We start from the raw sequence: 15,879 nt of genomic DNA, 5'->3' as shown, positions 1-15,879 counted from the left end.
CCTCCCCTAGAACTGAGCAGGACAAACTACTCCCTTAGATCTGAATAACAGGTCCCAGCTGTCCTCTAAGCAGGATGGAGGATAGAAGGGTTGTTGCCTTGACAACATTCATTGAAGATTATGGTGTGTGTGTGTGTGTGTGTGTGTGTGTGCAGTTTTGGACTAGGATCAAAGTGTGTATTGACGGAGAGAGATTGGGACTAGCGCTCTCCACTTAGACTCACACTGAGATAGGCAGGTAGCTTAGTGGTTAAGAGCGTTGTGCCAGTAACCGAAAGGTCGCTGGTTCTAATCCCCGAGCCGACTAGGTGAAAATCTGTCGACGTGCCCTTGAGCAAGGCACTTAACCCTAATTGCTCCTGTAAGTCGCTCTGGATAAGATGACTAAAATGTAAAAATGTAAATGAGATAGAAAGAACAGCAGAAAGAACTAAGAAGAAGAGAGGAAAGTAAAGACATGAGTTCAGAAAGAGAAGGCAAGATGAATGTAATAGAGGGAGATTTGGTGAGTAGAGTTTAGAGGGAGAATGACAGTGAGATTTATCAGGTACCCCTCTGAGGCCTTCCTCCTCCCCATCCATCTGTGCCATTTAATGTGTATCAGCCATCAGCCCCCCGGCTCACACACCCATCAGACTAATGGCTGGGCTGATAGCTGGGCTCAGGCTACAGGTGCTGACATACACTGATCTCAGACCTCCCTGGGAAGCTCTGCTTTCACCTGCTCTTAACACACACGCTTTCCTTAACACACACACACTTAGAGCAGAATGAGAGCAACTACTGGGGGTTAGCTCCGGCTTTCAGGTCGTATGTCCTCATCACCTGTCTTACACTGAGCCCTAGAACAGAACAGGAGTTTTCACCTTAGTGTTTTAATCAGTTGTCATCCTGTCATGCCATTCTCCCTTATGGCTGAAATGATTTAATTGAGATTCCCCTTTACAACCCTAAACCCCCACTAGAGAAGCAGGTAGTGAAGCAAGAAGGAGAGTTTGTCATTACTCCATTAACCAGCAGTGAGTAGTATCATCAAGTACGTTTTACATGCACACTAATAATTCAATATTAAATTGATTATGGCAATGGTCATGTAAACACCTTACTCTGCTTATCTTAATTGATGTAAGGTCAAAATCGAAGTAAGCATACAGCGATTAAAACAGCTGGTTTTCTGAGAAATGTTAAGAATTATTAGGACATGTAAACAGCTTAATCAGCGTTCCAGTGGTGTATTTCATCTGCCAGCACCGAGTAGCGCAAGCCTCCCTCTCATGCGCGAGTGAAGTGAGTTCGGAAAAACTGAAAGTATGCATCTTAGAAATAGTTTTCAGATACAAACCTTATATGTCCGAACTCCGAATCAAGTAGGCTTCGCAAAAATAACATGGTCGCTGTGATAGAAAGTTTATTTTGATTGGCGATTTACTGCATTTATCAAAAGTCCCATCAGTTAACCTGATTTCAGATGTGTCCATGTAAACAGGATTATTAGGCAGAACATGTAAATGTTTTAAACCAAACCTATTATATTAATCTATCTACAATAGTTGAATGTAACTGTGCTCAGTGTGATGTGAAGTCAGGGGCGGCACTTTGGTTTTAGAAGTGGGGGGGACATAACCTGGCGGGGGGTCTGGGGAAGGACATGTAAAGGCATCTAAAGCTAATTTCCTGCATTTTTACACAATCCAATATGCTGTCTCTATTTAGAACAAAAAGTAAGCACAAATGCCCACAGTCATCAAGCTAAGTAAGAGATCATTATTGAATATGTTCAAACGATTAATAAGACTGATCAAAGGTAATTCAATAATAAATATTGTTGCACCTTTAACCAATAGCCTAACAAATGGACAACTATTGAAAAAATACCAAGACTTTTGATTGTCTTTATTAAGACATTCTCTATATCAAATTTCAGCCAGCCTGAGCCGCCTGCACACCCAACCCCCACCAGTCTAGTCAATAACTAAACTCTCTCCAACACAACTTCCTTCCCAGTTCACACCTTATATATTTTTTGGAAATGTTTGGAAACACAAAAACACACACAAAAAATTAACGCATACACCTCAAATATACATTAACACACAAACAGCAAATCCTCCATATCATTAATCTCATAGGCCTAATAGTACTGTAGAGCTCTTTTTACTTGCACACAATATAGCTGGGTCACCCCTTCCTGCCCCTAGGGGTCCCCCGCAGCGCCCCAACCCAACACACCCCACTTTGCTTTAGGATCTTAGTGAAACATTCATTATTGGTTTCGGGTGTGTTAGGCCTAGGCCAGAGTGACAACCCACAGGACGGCAGACCACCAAGGCCAGGACTGAGCAGCCCACCAGCTAGGGATTGCCTAAATAGGTATCTCCCCTGATGTGGGTATGTTTTCAATACAGACTCCTTTAGTCGTACTGTATTCCATATAAGGCATCCAGACCTTACGAAAGTTGCACAGTATACCCTTAATCTGGTAATAAATCAATGCTAGTGATACATAACTTGACATTGTGGGAGGATAACCAACCTTCCAATTAATGGCAATGCATTTCTTAGCCGCTATAAATGCTTGGTAACCAGTTTCTTCAGATATGTCTCTAGTATCAACATTTCCAAGCAAACAAAAACAGGGAGAAGGGAGAATCTGTAGACATGTTGATTATAAAAGAACATATTCTTTGCCAGAATTCAGCCAGCCTTCACAAGACCATAGGCAGACCTGGCTCTCAAGAGAAGGCAGGTTATGTGCACACTGCCAAATGTATGACCATATTAGAGACACATATTTCCCTCAGATTACACAGACCCACAAAGAATTAGAAAACGAACCCAATTTTGATAAACTCCCATATCTATTGGATGAAATACCACAGTGTACAATCACAGCAGCAAGATTTGTGACCTGTTGCCACAAGAAAAGGGCAACCAGTGAAGAACAAACACCATTGTAAATACAACCTGTATTTATGTTTATTTATTTTCCCTTTAGTACTTTAACTATTTGCACATCATTACAACACTGTATATAGACATAATATGACATTTGAAATGTCTCTATTATTTTGGAACTTGTGTGAGTGTAATATTTACTGTTCACTTTTGATTGTTTATTTCACTTTTGTTTATGATCTATTTCACTTGCTTTGGCAATGTAAACATATGTTTCCCATGCCAATAAAGCCCCTTGCATTGAGAGAGGAGCAGGGAGGGAATAGTTGTGTTTTATATGGGTTAGACTATCGTCAGGGAGGGAAGGGTTGTGTTTTATATGGGTTAGACTATAGTCAGGGAGGGAAGGGTTGTGTTTTATATGGGTTAGACTATAGTCGGGGAGGGAAGGGTTGTGTTTTATATGGGTTAGACTATAGTCAGGGAGGGAAGGGTTGTGTTTTATATGGGTTAGACTATAGTCAGGGAGGGAAGGGTTGTGTTTTATATGGGTTAGACTATAGTCAGGGAGGGAAGGGTTGTGTTTTATATGGGTTAGACTATAGTCAGGGAGGGAAGGGTTGTGTTTTATATGGGTTAGACTATAGTCAGGGAGGGAAGGGTTGTGTTTTATATGGGTTAGACTATAGTCAGGGAGGGAAGGGTTGTGTTTTATATGGGTTAGACTATAGTCGGGGAGGGAAGGGTTGTGTTTTATATGGGTTAGACTATAGTCGGGGAGGGAAGGGTTGTGTTTTATATGGGTTAGACTATAGTCAGGGAGGGAAGGGTTGTGTTTTATATGGGTTAGACTATAGTCAGGGGAGGGAAGGGTTGTGTTTTATATGGGTTAGACTATAGTCAGGGAGGGAAGGGTTGTGTTTTATATGGGTTAGGCTATAGTCAGGGAGGGAAGGGTTGTGTTTTATATGGGTTAGACTATAGTCGGGGAGGGAAGGGTTGTGTTTTATATGGGTTAGACTATAGTCAGGGAGGGAAGGGTTGTGTTTTATATGGGTTAGACTATAGTCAGGGAGGGAAGGGTTGTGTTTTATATGGGTTAGACTATAGTCAGGGAGGGAAGGGTTGTGTTTTATAGGGGTGTTGGTAGAGCATGGTGTTTGCAACGCCAGGGTTGTGGGTTCGATTCCTACGGGGGGGGGGGGCAGTATGAAAAAAAAAAATATATATATATATATATAATGTATGCACTCACTAACTGTAAGTCGCTCTGGATAAGAGCGTCTGCTAAATGACTAAAATGTAAATGTAAGACTACAGTGAAGGAAACAAGTATTTGATCCCCTGCTGATTTTGTATGTTTGCCCACTGACAAAGACATGATCAGTCTATAATTTTAATGGTAGGTTTATTTGAACAGTGAGAGACAGAATAACAACAACAAAATCCAGAAAAACGCATGTCAAAAATGTTATAAATTGATTTGCATTTTAATGAGGGAAATACGTATTTGACCCCTCTGCAAAACATGACTCAGTACTTGGTGGCAAAACCCTTGTTGGCAATCAGAGGTCAGACGTTTCTTGTAGTTGGCCACCAGGTTTGCACACATCTCAGGAGGGATTTTGTCCCAATCCTCTTTGCAGATCTTAGTCATTAAGTCATTAAGGTTTCAAGGCTGACGTTTGGCAACTCGAACCTTCAGCTCCCGCCACAGATTTTCTATGGGATTAAGGTCTGGAGACTGGCTAGGCCACTCCAGGACCTTAATGTGCTACTTGTGTTTTGGGTCATTGTCATGTTGGAATACCCATCCACGACCCATTTTCAATGCCCTGGCTGAGGGAAGGAGGTTCTCACCCAAGATTTGACGGTACATGGCCCCGTCCATCGTCCCTTTGATGCGGTGAAGTTGTCCTGTCCCCTTAGCAGAAAACACCCCCAAAGCATAATGTTTCCACCTCCATGTTTGACGGTGGGGATGGTGTTCTTGGGGTCATAGGCAGCATTCCTCCTCCTCCAAACACGGCGAGTTGAGTTGATGCCAAAGAGCTTGATTTTGGTCTCATCTGACCACAACACTTTCACCCAGTTCTCCTCTGAATCATTCAGATGTTCATTGGCAAACTTCAGACGGCCCTGTATATGTGCTTTCTTGAGCAGGGGGACCTTGCGGGCGCTGCAGGATTTCAGTCCTTCACGGCGTAGTGTGTTACCAATTGTTTTCTTGGTGACTATGGTCCCAGCTGCCTTGAGATCATTGACAAGATCCTCCCGTGTAGTTCTGGGCTGATTCCTCACCGTTCTCATGATCATTGCAACTCCACGAGGTGAGATCTTGCATGGAGCCCCAGGCCAAGGGAGATTGACAGTTCTTTTGTGTTTCTTCCATTTGCGAATAATCGCACCAACTGTTGTCACCTTCTCACCAAGCTGCTTGGCGATGGTCTTGTAGCCTATTCCAGCCTTGTGTAGGTCTACAATTTTGTCCCTGAATCCCTGGAGAGCTCTTTGGTCTTGGCCATGGTGGAGAGTTTGGAATCTGATTGATTGATTGCTTCTGTGGACAGGTGTCTTTTATACAGGTAACAAGCTGAGATTAGGAGCGCTCCCTTTAAGAGTGTGCTCCTAATCTCACCTCGTTACCTGTATAAAAGACACATGGGAGCTAGAAATCTTTCTGATTGAGAGTGGGTCAAATACTTATTTCCCTCATTAAAATGCAAATCAATTCATAACATTTTTGACACGCGTTTTTCTGGATCTTTTTGTTGTTATTCTGTCTCTCACTGTTCAAATAAACCTACCATTAAAATTATAGACTGATCATGTCTTTGTCAGTGGGCAAACGTACAAAATCAGCAGGGGATCAAATACTTTATTCCCTCAACGTATATAGTCAGGGAGGGAACGGTTGTTTTTTTATAGGGGTTACACTACAGTCAGTGGAATATGGAGATGGCTGGGGATATACAGTATCTGCTGAATCGCTCCCTTTTTCTTCCAACCTGTCCCCTTGCTGTCTCCCTCAAGCACATTAGTCTCCCTCCCTCCCTCCCTCCCTCCCTCCCTCTCTCCCTCTCTCTCCTAGTTGATATGTAAAAGCTAAAGAGCTGAGTGGAGTGGTTTGCTGTCCCGTTCTATCCTAAAGCCATTAGCTGGTGGTCATATATACAGCCAAGCAGGCCTAGCTAATTGAATCTTTTTTCTTATGTATGAGCATCTAATGTATGCACCCTCCCTCTGATACACCTTAAAGGGCATGACTGCAGAATGGAACATTTATGATGTAGGTTATTTTTGCTTTAGGAAACTGTCACCTTGCATAACAAATGGGTTGGGTAATTTTGAATAATTTGTTTTTTACGTAAGATGTTCCGTATTCTGTTGGTACGGCGTGTTCACAATTGGTGTCTTATTTTTGCTCTTGCCCTTACTCATTTTGCTCACTGTGTTCACTCTTTCCTTTCTCTCACTTGTTCATCTTCACTCATTCTCACTCAGCCATTTAGTACTTGGCGCTGGAAGCGGATGCGTTCTGTATCCAAGGCAACCTAAATGAGAGAGAGATACAAACAGAAGAGATGCAAGGTAGAAAATAAAAAAGAAGGATGAGAGTAATGAAAGAAGTTTAAGCCTTGGGTTGAAGAGTGATGAGGAAAGGAAGGGTGGAAGGCAGGATTGGGTGAATGACAAAAAGAGGAGAGGGATGGAGGGAAATATCATGCAGGTTATTGCCTGCCATAAAGAATGAAACTGGTAAGCGTTGTAATGCGTGTACAGTGTACCCCAGGAACCAGTGAGTCATAGCAGCACAGACAGAGCTAACCACATTACTGCTCAGAGACCAGACAAGATTATACCTGCTGCTGGTTGGAACACACACACTTTTTTATATGTATACTGAACAAAAATATAAACGCAACATGTAAAGTGTTGGTTTCATGAGCTGAAATAAAAGATCCCAGAAATTGTTCAAATACACAAAATGCTTATTTCGCAAAAATTTTGTGCACAAATCTGTTGACATCCCTGTTAGTGAGCATATTTCCTTTGCCAAGATAATCCATCTACCTGACAGGTGTGGCATATCAAGAAGCTGATTAAAAACAGCATGATCATTACACAGGTGCACCTTGTGCTGGGGACAATAGAAGGCCACTCTAAAATGTTTTGTTACACAACACAATGCCACAGATGTCGCAAGTTTTGAGGGCACGTGCAATTGGCATGCTGTCTGCAGGAATGTCCACCAGAGCTGTTTCCAGATAATTTAATGTTAATTGTTCTACCATAAGCTGCCTCCAACGTTGTTTTAGAGAATTTGGCAGCACGTCCAACCGGCCTCACAACCGCAGACCACGTGTAACCACGCCATCCCAGGACCTCCACATTAGGCTTCTTCACCTACGGGATGGTCTGAGACGAGCTACCCGGACAGTTGATGAAACTGTGGGTTTGCACAACCAAAGAATTTCTGCACGAACAGTCAGAAACCGCCTCAGGGAAGCTCATCTGCATGCTCGTCGTCCTCACCAGGGTCTTGACCTGACTGCAGTTCTGCATCGTCTCCGACTTCAGTGGGACAACGTTCCACAGGCCACAATCAACAGCCTGATCAACTCTATACGAATGAGATGTCGCGCTGCATGTTTCAAATAGTGGTCACACCAGATACTGACTGGTTTTCTGATCCAAGCCACTACTTTTCTTTAAAGGTATCTGTGACCAACAGATACATATCTGTATTGCCAGTCGATAAATCCATAGATTAGGGCCTAATGAATGACTGATTTCCTTATATGAACTGTAACTCAGTAAAATGTTTTACATGTTTTATATTTTTGATCAGTGTACACACACGCAAACACATACAGACAGTGGCAGGTAGCCTAGTGGTTAAGAGCTTTGGGCCAGTAACCGAAAGGTCATTGGTTCGAATCCCTGAGCCGTCTAGATGAAAAGTCTGTGCCCTTGAGCAAGGCACTTAACCCTAATTGCTCTTGTAAGTCGCTCTGGATAAGAGCGTCTGCTAAATTACATAAAATAAAATAAAATCTAAACCACGACAAACACACACATCTCGCAAAACACCATCTCACACATGCTGACTAGAGAACAGAAGGGGATCTTAGAACCCAGCTGGGCCGTGGGTGAGATGATGCAAAACACAGTGTTTCTCACTGCTTATGTAAGCTGTGTGTGTGTGTGTGTGTGTGTGTGTGTTAGACAGACAGTGAAGGTGTTGATTGGAGAGTGTGTGTGTGTAGCGTAGTATGCTAAAAACACGCATGTTGCTCTTTCGCCATCCTGCACCACACAATATTCAATATATTGCCATGTCTACGCCTCTCTCTCCCAAATCCACCCCTATACACCCACTTCAAGGACCCTATTCCATTAAATGTGTTGAGTATTAATGATATACACCCCCATCCACGTCATCAACATTACAACCTGTTCCCCTATACAATAGGACACACAGGCCGTACTATAGAGAAGGAGGAAAGTTGAGAGACAGAAATGGGGAGAGTAATAATACTTTAGATGAGAAGGAAAAGAGAGAGAGAGAGAGGAAGAGGGGGATACAGAAAGAAGAGGATTTATTTTATACTTTTTTTATATTCTCCCTTTCATCTGACAGAATCTTGTACTGTGGTAAAGTAGCATTAGTGTGGTGAGATGAGAGAAGACTGAATAAGATGACAGGGGAGCAGAGCAGGACTAATGTTAGGACAGGGTGGCGTGTATGATGTGACACGGTCATTAAAGTAGAGGACTAGAGGGACCTCTGCTGCTAGACGTCTCCACTCTGAGAGGGGAGAAATAAGGGGAAGAACTGGTAGAGGAGGGGAGGAGAGGAGAAAGAGCTGTGTGAATTAAACAGCCCCCATGTAAAATGAGACTACAGATGTCTGTGCAAAAGTGGAGATCGACAAATGGGTACTTGTGGGTGTAGGGGTTTACAATGTATGGTGGGTATGTGTGGTCCTGACTCCAAGGTGGGTGACGTAGTTTTAACAATGCTAAACGTCTCTCCTCAGTCTGTAAGATGTGTTGGTTTGTTTCTATTGTAGTTCTGACTGACTTGACTGACTAGTACTGTACTAGTAACAGTGTTGTTGTCTAACAGTGTGCACCTGTATCTCTCTTCCCTCCAGTCTGTACGGTGCGCTGTCAGAAGTTCCTCATCTCTCGTGTTGGTGAAGACTGGATCTTCCTCATCCTCCTGGGTCTACTCATGGCTCTGGTCAGCTGGGTGGTCGACTTCGCTATCGCCATCTGTCTACAAGGTGAGGGAGGAGAGGGCGTTCGGGAGGAGAGGGCGTTCGGGAGGAGAGGGCATTGGGGAGGGAAGGAGAGGTAGACTGCTTGGTCTACTGATGGCTCTGGTCAGCTGTACACTCTGTTCCTTTGTCTGAATCATTTAATCTGACACCACTCCTGCATGCAGCTAATGAAGACATTAAGCTACACTCCATATAGTCTCAGACACTGGGGCTTACGCACCCCCCCCCCTCTAACCAGGGTGTGTGTTCATGATGAGCTGCAGTGCAGATGGCTGTCTCCCTGAGCTGCATGCAGGGGTGTGTGTGTGTGTACGATTTAGCTTAAATCTGATTTAATGTCATCTTTGCAGCATGAAACTGTGTGTTTGTGTACGATTAGCTTAAATGTGGTTTAATTTAGACTTTGCAGCATGAAACTGTTTGTGTGTGTGTAGCGTGTATGATGTGTGTTCAGAAGGTGTGTGGGTGTCAATGTGCTTTATCTTCAGTCAAACACACACATTTACACACTTTGCTGCGGTGTGTGTGTGTGTGTCAGGTGGGAGACTGCATGTGGAGAAAGTGAAGAGGGGTGAAGAGTGAGTCATCTAGAAACAAGGCGCTCATCCAGACAAATCCCCTCCTTTCTCCAGAAACACACTCATACATACACACACTTTTGATCTCTCCCTGTAAAGCAGTCATTTCTGGGAGAGGAGTCCTGCGGGTTCTACTGTTGTCAAATATTTTGTCGCTGTACTCATGAGTAGGGCTGGGAATTGCCAGGGACCTCACGATACGATATTATCACGATACTTTGGTGCCAATACGATATGTATTGCGATTTCCACGATTTTATATATTTTTTCACGATTTATATATTGGATGTACTTTTACTTTCTGATTGACATCAAGTTGATATTGGTCTGTGTGTGTGTGTCCACAGCACAGAAGTGGATGTACGGAGGCCTGGAGAGTAATGTGTTTCTCCAGTACCTGGCCTGGGTCACCTACCCTGTGGTGCTCATCACCTTCTCAGCTGGCTTCACACAGATACTGGCCCCACAGGCCGTAGGTAAGACACACACTCACACACATTCTGACACATAACCATACACACACACGCATACTGACTGCATCATAGCACCATAACCCCCTCTCCCCCTCTAGGTTCAGGTATCCCAGAGATGAAGACCATTCTGAGGGGTGTAGTGCTGAAAGAATACCTCACCTTTAAAACCTTTGTGGCCAAAGTCATTGGCCTCACCTGTGCCCTGGGCAGTGGCATGCCTCTGGGCAAGGAGGTAACACACACACACACACACAGTACACGCACACACACTTAGTAAACATTCTTCTCACTTCTGACATTCTTCTGACGCATACATACACATACTCTTCTCACAGTCAGGCTTGTGTGGGTAGTTGTCACATGTTGCTGCCAGTACAGTCTGTTCCAGTAGTTACAGTGAGGGAAAAAAAGTATTTGATCCCCTGCTGATTTTGTACGTTTGCCCACTGACAAAGACATGATCAGTCTATAATTTTAATGGTAGGTTTATTTGAACAGTGAGAGACAGAATAACAACAAAAAAATCCAGAAAAATGCATGTCAAAAATGTTATAAATTGATTTGCATTTGAATGAGGGAAATAAGTATTTGATCCCCTCTCAATCAGAAAGATTTCTGGCTCCCAGGTGTCTTTTATACAGGTAACGAGCTGAGATTAGGAGCACACTCTTAAAGGGAGCGCTCCTAATCTCAGCTTGTTACCTGTATAAAAGACACCTGTCCACAGAAGCAATCAATCAATCAGATTCCAAACTCTCCACCATGGCCAAGACCAAAGAGCTCTCCAAGGATGTCAGGGACAAGATTGTAGACCTACACAAGGCTGGAATGGGCAACAAGACCATCGCCAAGCAGCTTGGTGAGAAGGTGACAACAGTTGGTACGATTATTCGCAAATGGAAGAAACACAAAATAACTGTCAATCTCCCTCGGCCATCTTGTCAATGATCTCAAGGCAGCTGGGACCATAGTCACCAAAAAAACAATTGGTAACACACTACGCCGTAAAGGACTGAAATCCTGCAGTGCCCACAAGGTCCCCCTGCTCAAGAAAGCACATATACAGGGCCGTCTGAAGTTTGCCAATGAACATCTGAATGATTCAGAGGAGAACTGGGTGAAAGTGTTGTGGTCAGATGAGACCAAAATCGAGCTCTTTGGCATCAACTCAACTCGCCGTGTTTGGAGGAGGAGGAATGCTGCCTATGACCCCAAGAACACCATCCCCACCGTCAAACATGGAGGTGGAAACATTATGCTTTGGGGGTGTTTTTCTGCTAAGGGGACAGGACAACTTCACCGCATCAAAGGGACGATGGACGGGGCCATGTACCATCAAATCTTGGGTGAGAAACTCCTTCCCTCAGCCAGGGCATTGAAAATGGGTCGTGGATGGGTATTCCAGCATGACAATGATCCAAAACACACGGCCAAGGCAACAAAGGAGTGGCTCAAGAAGAAGCACATTAAGGTCCTGGAGTGGCCTAGCCAGTCTCCAGACCTTAATCCCATAGAAAATCTGTGGAGGGAGCTGAAGGTTCGAGTTGCCAAACGTCAGCCTCGAAACCTTAATGACTTGGAGATCTGCAAAGAGGAGTGGAACAAAATCCCTCCTGAGATGTGTGCAAACCTGGTGGCCAACTACAAGAAACGTCTGACCTCTGTGATTGCCAACAAGGGTTTTGCCACCAAGTACTAAGTCATGTTTTTGCAGAGGGGTCAAATACTTATTTCCCTCATTAAAATGCAAATCAATTTATAACATTTTTGACATGCGTTTTTCTTAGGAAGGTGTTGAAAGAGCTGAGATGAATCAGTGATACACTGGAGGAGTTGATTGGTATAGGAACACACCGAGAACTGAGTTTGTGTGTACACACATGTTTCAACAGCAGGGTTCAGGCAATGAATGAGTGTGAAAACAAGGAGGGAGAGCGGGAGAGAGAATCCAACCATGGAGTTTTGGCGGATCCATAATTGAAGGGCTTAGTAGAATCCTGACGGTATGACACTGTTTGTTTACCAGGCCAGTATGCCCGGCTCAGTGAATATGTACCTGTGGTAAGCTGTATTTACCACAGGATCCTGCTGTAGACTGGAACACTACATCGACACCTGGCACACAGGCAGCTGGTGGCACCTTAATTAGGGAGGATGGGCTCATAGTAATGGCTGGAATGGTATCGACACATCAAACACTTAATTCCAGTCAATATTATGAGCCGTCCTCCCCTCACCAGCATCCTGTGACTTGACAGGTAGATCAGTGCTGCCACATCAGTCTGTGTAATGCTGCATGGTCAGGAGGGTTATGGATGACATGCATTACATCAGGATATAGTGATAAACTAAACACCCTACCGAGGTCACTATGGTGATAAGAATAAGTATTTTTTTCCAGAATAATAGATGGATGGTTTTGGCCTGCGCTAGCTGTGCAGACGTTTGTATCCTGTGTACTAGTTGTATTGGGGAAAAGTGTTGCTTCTCAACACCAGGAGTAGGTTAGTCTGCTGGGGGGTGTCACTTTCGTATACGTTTCCATTTTAACCTCTGGACTACATTTCCTTTTGGCTTTTGCCAAAATGTGACTTTCTTTTTTCGGAGGAGAGTAAAACTGAAGTTGAAATGTGAAGTTATTTTCTTTAAAAGTGTAATACCACGTTTTTTCAAAAATCATTCACAAGTCATTCTCTCTCCCTCTTTAGGGTCCATTTGTTCACATTGCCAGTCTGTGTGCTGCACTCCTCAGCAAGTTCATGTCTCTGTTTGGAGGAATCTATGAGGTAAACCACACCTGGACACACACACACAAGTTACCACATTGTTATCAATACGATCTTTCAGAAAGGAAACACCATGCAGAAAGATGTTTAACCATTTATTAAGAAATTAATAATGCAAGTCTTGGTGATATATGCGCTGCTCCTTCAGGGTTACTCACTGCCCAAGCAAAGCTTCAATATACACTGAACAAAGATATATAAACGCAACATGTAAAGTGTTGGCCCCATGTTTCATGAGCTGAAATAAAAGATCCCCAACATTTTCCATACGCACAAAAAGCTTATTTCTCTCAAATGTGCACAAATTTGTTTACATCCCTGTTAGTGAGCATTTCTCCTTTGCCAAGATAATCCATCCACCTGACAGATGTGGCATTTCAAGAAGCTGATTAAACAGCATAATCATTACACAGGTGTACCTTGTGCTGGGGACAATAAAAGGCCACTCTAAAATGTGCAGTTTTGTCACACAACACAATGCCACAGATGTTGAAAGTTTTGAGGGAGCGTGCAATTGGCATGCTGACTGCAGGAATGTCCACCAGAACAGTTGACAGATAATTTAATGTTCATTTCTCTATCATAAGCCGCCTCCAATGTCGTTTTAGAGAATTTTGCAGTACGTCCAACCGGCCTCACAACATCAGTCCACATGTATGGCGTTGTATAGGCGAGCGGTTTGCTGATGTCAACGTTGTGAGCGGAGTGCCCCATTGTGGCGATGGGGTTATGGTATGGGCAGGCATAAGCTACGGACAACGAACACAATTGCATTTTATCTATGGCAATTTCAATGCGCAGAGATACCGTGACTAGATCCCAAGGCCCATTGTTGTGCCATTCATCCGCTGCCATCACCTCATGTTTCAGCATGATAATGCACGGCCCCATGTCACAAGGATCTGTACACAATTCCTGGAAGTTGTTGCATTTATATTTTTATTCAGTATATGAAATTACCTACTAGCAGTGAGCGCGGTAAACTATACCAATCCACCCCAAAACAGCAGAACCCTACGGCAGACAACTTAGTTTAGATATTAGCAAATAGACCAGCTAAAGACATCCTAACATTTACAAGACTGTATACTAGGTGTGAATATTAACCATACATAGCATGAGCTGTGCAATGTTGTGCAATGTATGTCTTATATTTTTCATGTGACGCAACGCCGGGTACCCTCGCTTGAGGCAATATGAGCTGTCATCTTGGTATATGAGAATATTCTACCTAACTAGCAACCGTCAGTAGTACGAACCCAGCTGCCCTGGAGATGCACCACCAGGTTCTCGCACTGAAACTAAATGAGTAATCATCTGGTGGATCTACATAACGATATATTTGTATCTAACAAGCAACCTTAAGCAATATGACCCAGCCAACCGCCTGTAGCTATATGCAATGTACTTTATATCAAGTAGCCAGCAAAGACGGCAACATGTAGGCTATTGACCACGGCTGACGCCATTATAGCAAACTTAATGAGGCATGGTACTGGCAGGTAAACTCATTGCCGTTTAGGAGCTCTCAATTCTCTCTCATTCTACCATTACATGACTGTCTACTAGGCCTGTGTGTGAATACTAACTGTGTAGCATGAGCTAATACAGCAGTATGTCTATTTCTCATATTACACCCTGCCGGGTAACCCCGATGAGGCAAGATGAGCTGTCATCTTGGTACATGGGAAATATTCTACCCATCTAACGAGGCAACCATAAGTAGTATGAACCCGCCTGACATTAACCTAGCCAACCACCTGCAATATAAATGCACCGCCAGGATGAGCTGTCATCTTGGTATATGAGGATATTCTACATATGCAACATAGCTACTGGACCATACGGCTGACACAATCATGATCATATAGCAATACTGCAGGAACTCATGTAGGCTCCACTATCTCAGAATCAATCAAATGTAACATCACAGCAGCAGAGGGTCATGGGCCCGTGTTCTTGATGGTGAAGCCAGGACTGATTGGAAAGCAGTAGCAACTGCAATGCAGAATTGGGTGGCCCATAGCTCACAGCTAGCCCGCAGACCATTATTTCTCCTCCACCAAACTTTTTGTTTTTTCCTGGCATCTGCCAAACCCAGATTTGTCCGTCGGACTGCCAGATGGTGAAGCGTGATTCATCACTCCAGTGAACGTGTTTCCACTGCTCCAGAGTCCAATGGTGGCAAACTTTACACCATTCCAGCCAACGCTTGACATTGCATGGTGATCTTAGGCTTGTGTGTGGCTGCTCGGCCATGGAAACCCATTTCATGAAGCTCCCAACAAACAGTTATTGTGCCTACGTTGCTTGCCAGAGGCAGTTTGGAACTCGGTAGTGAGTGTTGCAACTGAGGACAGACGATTTTTATGCGCTTCAGCACTCGGCGGTCCCGTTCTCTGAGCTTGTGTGGCCTACCACTTCGTAGCTGAGCCGTTGTTGCTCCCAGACGTTTCCACTCATAATAACAGCACTTACAGTTGACCGGGGCAGCTCTAGCAGGGCAGAAATGTGACGAACTGACTTGTTGGAAAGGTGGCATCCTATGACGGTCCCACATTTGAAAGTCACTGAGCTCCTCAGTAAGGCCATTCTACTGTCAATGTTTGTCTATGGAGATTGCATGGCTTTGTGCTTGACTTTATACACCTGTCAGCAATGGGTGTGGCTGAAATAGCCGAATCCACTAATTTTGTATATATAGTGTATATGCTGGTAGGCCATGGAGAAGATAGATGACCTGATAACAAGAAGAAATGTACCAAATAGATACTGAAATATGCCTGCATATTAGTGTCTGAAACAAGCTCTTAACAGACGCGTCCATTGGGGACGATGAACGCTTGATCGCCAATAG

The 15,879-nt window shown here is 43.8% G+C and overlaps 1 protein-coding gene across 1 annotated transcript in view; it reads left to right on the top strand.

Moving 5' to 3' along the window:
- Positions 1-15,879, top strand: part of LOC121568109 (chloride channel protein 2-like) — a 97,242-nt gene that overhangs the window by 13,696 nt on the left and 67,667 nt on the right. The window contains exons 3-6 of the mRNA XM_045220941.1: positions 9,057-9,188; positions 10,111-10,239; positions 10,335-10,468; positions 12,945-13,022. Coding sequence (XP_045076876.1) covers positions 9,057-9,188; positions 10,111-10,239; positions 10,335-10,468; positions 12,945-13,022 — 473 coding nt within the window. The remainder of the gene's footprint in view (positions 1-9,056; positions 9,189-10,110; positions 10,240-10,334; positions 10,469-12,944; positions 13,023-15,879) is intronic.

The sequence above is a fragment of the Coregonus clupeaformis genome, chromosome 6 (assembly GCF_020615455.1).
Source record: "Coregonus clupeaformis isolate EN_2021a chromosome 6, ASM2061545v1, whole genome shotgun sequence".
NCBI lineage: Eukaryota > Metazoa > Chordata > Actinopteri > Salmoniformes > Salmonidae > Coregonus > Coregonus clupeaformis.
The sequence above is the reverse complement of the archived record's forward strand: the minus strand, read 5'-3'. Positions and strand labels throughout refer to the sequence as shown.